General features: G+C 30.4%; 1 protein-coding gene across 2 annotated transcripts in view; it reads left to right on the plus strand.

Moving 5' to 3' along the window:
• Positions 1-230: 230 nt before the first annotated feature.
• Positions 231-6,264, plus strand: part of LOC106459561 (CREB-regulated transcription coactivator 3-like) — a 57,235-nt gene continuing 51,201 nt past the window's right edge. For both annotated transcript variants that reach the window (XM_013919187.2, XM_022386067.1), the window contains exons 1-2: positions 231-456; positions 4,103-4,213. In XM_013919187.2, the coding sequence (XP_013774641.2) occupies positions 346-456; positions 4,103-4,213 (222 nt within the window). In that variant the 5' untranslated portion in view covers positions 231-345. The remainder of the gene's footprint in view (positions 457-4,102; positions 4,214-6,264) is intronic.

Genomic DNA, 6,264 nt, shown 5'->3' on the forward strand with positions numbered 1-6,264 from the left:
AGAAAGGACTTGTATCGCTGAAGTTTCTCAGAAATAATTTCTACGGCAAATTAACAAACGATTAGATACGCAACAGTACTTTTACCACGTGTAATATTTGGAGCCGTATAAACATTATGTAGATTTGCTTCACCAGATGCCGCTGTTAAATTCTCTGCAAAAATGTTTTGATCGTTTGAGTTTTTAATTTTTGAGTTTATCAATGCTAGTCTTTTAGAAAATGTTTTGCATTTATTAACTGTCATTTGGAATATATGTGATGAAGATTTAAAAACTTTATTGTTTTGTAAAAAGTAACATAGTGATTTTAAAACGTTTTTAAATAATGTAACTTAAATTAAAACGATGGCAAATCCAAGGAAATTTAGTGAGAAGATTGCTCTTCACACTCAGAAGCAAGCAGAGGAAACTGCAGCGTTTGAACAAGTTATGCGGGAAGTTCTTGGAGCAAAACGGGTTTGTTAAGCCTTATGTATTATGATTCATTAACTTTTCTTTTTTGGGGCGAATGAAAGTTAGTAAACAAACAAAAAAGTATTATTTTTAGATTTAAAATTTCGCATTATACTGATATATTAATGGTAATGCAGAATATTAGCTTTGACTTTTGTATTCAATAACTGAGTATGAAGAGTTAAATAAGACTGAGCTAGTCAAACTCTAACTTTTAAGTTTAAAGTTCCAACATCTAACTAAGTCTTAAGAAGTTAAGTATACACTGACAGCTAAAGTTTTCCTTTTAGTTTTCTGTATTCCATGAGAATTCAGTAGTTGCGATCAGAAGTTCCACGATTTGTTGTTTTTCATAAGTTGTACCCCTATTCACTAGGGTATTTCCTAGTCTTGAAGAGAAATATATATTTTCTATTTTACATATAGGAATAATTTAAAAGAATTACATAAATCCATGAAATTGAAACTTAAACTGTTAAAGGAGGAAGTAACATGAGAGTTTTTTGAGATACAATTTAAGACTTCATTAGTTTAAATTGTTGTCAGGAAATTAAATGTTCATATTAGTATTAATAGTATGCAATGAAGTATGGATCTTTTGTACAAACTTTACACTTGCCAATATGAATTATTATTTTACAAATGGAAAAGACCACCCAGGTTAGAGTGCCAGAATAGAGAGCATCTGGTAATGTATATATTGAAAGCACAATCTAATTTTCTGCTGTTGTTCCAATTCAAGCCTTGGTAAAATTTGTATATTCTTGTCCTATAAACATCTGTTTCTAAAAACCTTTTTTTATTATACAGTAAATAAATGTGCAAAGAGCAAAAATTTTGTTTGTAAGTATTCAAGTTATGAAAATAACAAAAATTAACTGTTGGTTTTGGTTTTATGATTTTGTTTTTAATTTAATGATTGTTTTCTTCGAAAGACCTTAGAAGACTTAGAATAGGGTTTCATTTTGTATCACTAGATGCTGAGACAACAAGTAAGATCCCACTATTGGAAACCATGTCTTGTTTTAAGGTTACCATCAAGTTGGAACTTAAGTAGTTTTAACTTGAATAAAATAAAATAATAATAATGACCAGCTCTGTAGCTGTTGAAGGCTAACCATAAAATAATAAATTGGGAATCTATAAATGGGGTCTTTAAACAAATTTTAAACTTGTAAAATTTAAAAGTTAAGAGTGAATGTGTATAAAGCACAAAAATTGCATTCTTTAACAATTTGAATTGTGGCTGTTACTGATAATGGTTGAACTGTTGTTGTGAGTTCTAAGCACAATGTTGAAGATTAGATTTAAAATTTAAGCAATGAAGATTTCAATTGTAGATTGTATGTTTTAATAAACTTTGTGTGTTTTATGATCTTAAAAGTCTCTGCCAGTTCCTTATACTTCTTGTAAACTTCCTTAAATTAGTGATCTGTGTGTTAACACATTGACTGCATATTCCTAGTATTAAATGAATAATATTTTGAATAATATTGTCTCTTCCAGTGTGTCCATAACAGTTTGAAAAATCTTGATGTTTCAGTATTATTAACATTACATTTAAATGTCTTGTTGATTTTGTATTTTGAATATAAAGTATTAGAAAATCATGTCTGTTTAATTTTAATAGTAGAGTTGGGTGATTAACTTGATTAATTGACAGTCCATTACTTAGGACTATTGTTTTCATCCATTAATGTTATGTAAAATAATCAATTAATCAAAATTATGATTAAATTAGTTAATGTCAGAGAAATTAGTGCTCTGATTCTTATTGTTTATGATTATTCTAACTATCCAAATAATTGAAATGTTGTCATTATCATTTCTCTTTATTATTTTTAGATTGATTCAAGATTGTTCAGCTTAATCAATTAGTGTCATGACTCATGAAAATAATCAACTAATATAATTAGTGTTTCTATTATTACTATTTTAGATTATTTCAGCTATCCAAATTCATGTGAGAATAACTGATTAATAAGCCAGATTAAGTGATTAACAAATTCCTTAATTGCACAGCTCTGCTTAACACTGTGCATTCAGTTAAATGTATTACAGATTTTTCAGTTATGAACACTGTTTTAAACAGAGTACAAATGTACTTAATGAATAAGAAAATATACATAGGTTAATTTCAAGAATGAAGAATGTGTCTGAATTTTAGTCTCAAGTCTATGATTATTGTACATGTATTTCTTTAGTGCATTTTTTGTGTAATTATTTGTGTTTATGAGTAATAGATGTCACCAAACAATTTTGAATTAACTAGTAGATTCTCATTGAAATAATTCAATGGTAGATTTCCTAAAAATAGTGATGAATAAATATAAAATGTGCAGTCAACCTTTTAGATATACACAACTGTTTCAATTTATGTTTGATGTAAGTGTTAAATTTAGTTATGTTGAGAAGTTATAGTTTATCACATATCTTGTAGTGTGTAGAACATTCTAGGTCTTGGTCAGACTATAAATATGCATACAAAATGTAGTTCAAGTTAGTAAGACGTAGTTAGTGAGATAGATAGATAGATCTAGACTGCATGATTGTGAGTTTAACCATGAGAGCGTATAGTGGTGATTTCTAAAGTGAATTATCACAGATTGTATTGTAATAACATTGTAGAGAAAAATTAATTTTTCTTGTCAATTGTGTTTTGAAGTAACTGAACAAACATGTGTAGGCGTCGATGAAAAGAGACAATTATTTAAAGCTCTGGATACAACTGTGGTAACCAACAGTGTAATGTAAGTGAACTTATGTAGAGAATAATTAATTTTTCTTGTCAGTTGTGTTCTGAAGTAACTGAGCAAACATGTGTAGGCTTTGATGATTATTTTTATTGTTTTGTTTGTTGATTATTGAAATTTATTGCCAACATGTAGACTTTGATGAAAAGAGACAATTATTTAAAGCTCTGAATACAACTGTGGTAACCAACAGTGTAATGTAAGTGAACATATCACTAATTGTATTGTAATAACAGAGCAGAGAAGAAATAATTTGTCTTGTCAATTGTGTTCTGAAGTAACTGAACCAATGTGTGTAGACTTTGAGGAAAAGAGAATTATTTAAAGCTGTGGGTACAACTGTGGTAACCCACAGTATATATATATACATTTGACTTGTTTTAATATATTATTTTAAAACAAGTGGACTGTGTGCTGTTTGTTGGTTATTGAAATTTATTGCCAACAAGTCACAGACATCTACTGTCAAGAATCCGGCCCATACATGCATAAAAACCTGACACAACCTAATGCCTTAGATCATAGTGTATATGCAATATGATTGTGTAGTGGGCAATTTACAACCGTATTTAGTCATTCCTAGTGTTATTTTAAAGAGAATTGCAAAGGAGGCTGACTGCAATGCATTGTTGGCAAAAATGTTTGGGTTTCAATGTAATGGGTGCATCCAAAACAGTAGAGTGCTTAGGTTCTCAAATCAGCTGCAGTGATTTTTCAGAATTTAACAAAAATTCTCAAGTATTTTCATGAAAATATTTAAAACTTGTTAGGTTTTCAGTGAAAAAGATTTACATTTGTGAAAGATTTTGAGTCATTTATCATAAAATTGCAGGTTTATTTAGTCAATTTTATTAATCTTGATGTCTAAATAAAACTTTTTGATGTCTTGCTTTCAGGTTGTTCATCAGAAACAACAACTACTGATTAATCAGTCTCTTGGAGCTTATAGAGGAGGTTCTTTGCCAAATGTTAATCAGATAACCAGCACTAGTGGTGGTGAGCAGCAGGTAAAATAAACTATTCCAGTAATTTATTGTGCATCGTCTTTCACATCAACATGCAACCGTGATACATACACACTTACTGTTTGGAAGAACATTTGATACTCTGCAAAGTACATGTACACTTTGAAGATAAATATCGTAAATCTTCAGCCATGAAACTCTATTAACTTTTATAGTACATAAAGAAATTTATTGTGAATTCTTAAGTAGTGCTGAAGATGTTTTTGTAATTTTTGATTATGAAATTTTTTGTATCATCAGATCATTGAGTGACGTAACAAAAAAAATAAGAAGAATCGTTGAAAAATTTCAAATGTTTTCCATAAAATTTAATTGTATTTATTTGCATAGTGTTAGGTCATTTGCTACCATTTTATTATGTGGTTTTATTAATTTTTTATTTTCATACTTGGGAGTTTAGAACATCTTGTGTCATGGTTTCTTTCTTGATTTACATAGTGTCTTGTAACTGCAGGATATGCAAAAAAAAATCAGTGCAAATTCATAAAAGAAATATTATCAGCATTGATTACAAGGATTTATAATTTGTTTTATTAATGTTTATATTTTAATGGTTTTGACATACAACACTGTAACAACGTAGAACAATTTATTGATAATAATCTAAAATTATTCATGCCACATTTCCTGTGCACAGCAGAAAACAATACTTCTAGATACGCATCAGCCACAGAATTCATCATGAAACCGATTACACAAACAGAAGTTAAAAGACTAATCAAAATGCCGAAGAACACTGCACCAGGTAAAGATGGAATCAGAAATATTATATTATAAACTGCATCAGAGTCCCTAATACAGCATTTAACAGCCATTTTCAACCTTTTCTTAAATTTGGGTACAATCCCTCCTAATGGAAATCAGCAATACTTAAAATCTTGCCTAAAACCAGCCCAACCACCAAAGATCCTAAGAATTATAGACAAATAAGTCTACTCAACAGTATAGGCAAGCTCCTAGAGAAAATAATAACAACTCATTTTTATGGTATTTAGAGAAAAATAATCTTTTGTATCTTTTGTCAGAAATAAAAATGCATAACACAAAAACAGACAAACAGCTGATCATTTTGTCAGGTTAACAGAATCAATAATTCAGGGATTCAACAAAAATCACACTATGGTAGGCCTATTTCTTGATATTAAGCAGGCTTTTGACTCACTATGGCACCAAGGATTAAAGTATAAACTACTTCTATTTAACTTTCCACCCACAATATTAGGTCGTCAAGAAATTAATGTCACTTTTTTATTTAGATGAAAAACCCAAACAACTTGTATGTCAAAACAAAACACTTATTAAATGAAATAGTCTCCATTCTTATCAATGATGCTTTTTCATCTTACAAGCAGGTTTTTAATGCCCTGATTAAAGAAATCACTTGGCTTTGAAGCAAAAAACATGTCAATGTCCTCTTTAACACCTTCCACATATGTTTTCCCATTAAGATGGTGTTGCAACGAACGAAATAGACGGTACTCTGATGGTGCCATATCTGAAGAATATGGTGGATGGGGGAGAACTTCCCAACCCAACTCCATGATATTGTATTGCGTTAAATGTGCCACATGTGGATGTGCATTGTTGTGGAAAAGAAGAACACCTTTCCGATTGACGAGTGAAGGGCGTTTCTAATGAAAGGCTTGATTTAAACATTCCAGTTGCTGACTGTAGATCTCTGCCTTGATAGATCACTGTGGATTGAGAAGTTTGAAATTAATTACTCCTTTGATGTCAGAAAGTGATGCTTTGCATTTGGTGGGCTGCAAAACCTGGACTCCATGGGATCGGAAGTGTTCTTTGTCTGGGATTGAGCTATTGTTTTTGACATCTAATATTCGCATAGAGAATCCAATTCTGTCAAAAAATGGTTCACGCGCATTTTGTGCCAGAAGAGATGAAGCAATGTCACATGTTGGAAATGATGATCATGAGGCACCCAAACACCTTCTTTATGGAGTTTTCCCATATTCCTTAGATGTTTACGTTTTGTTTCATGAGAGACATGCAATTTCAGGGCCTTTTAATGAGTG

Source organism: Limulus polyphemus, unplaced genomic scaffold (assembly GCF_000517525.1).
Source record: "Limulus polyphemus unplaced genomic scaffold, Limulus_polyphemus-2.1.2 Scaffold628, whole genome shotgun sequence".
Lineage (NCBI taxonomy): Eukaryota > Metazoa > Arthropoda > Merostomata > Xiphosura > Limulidae > Limulus > Limulus polyphemus.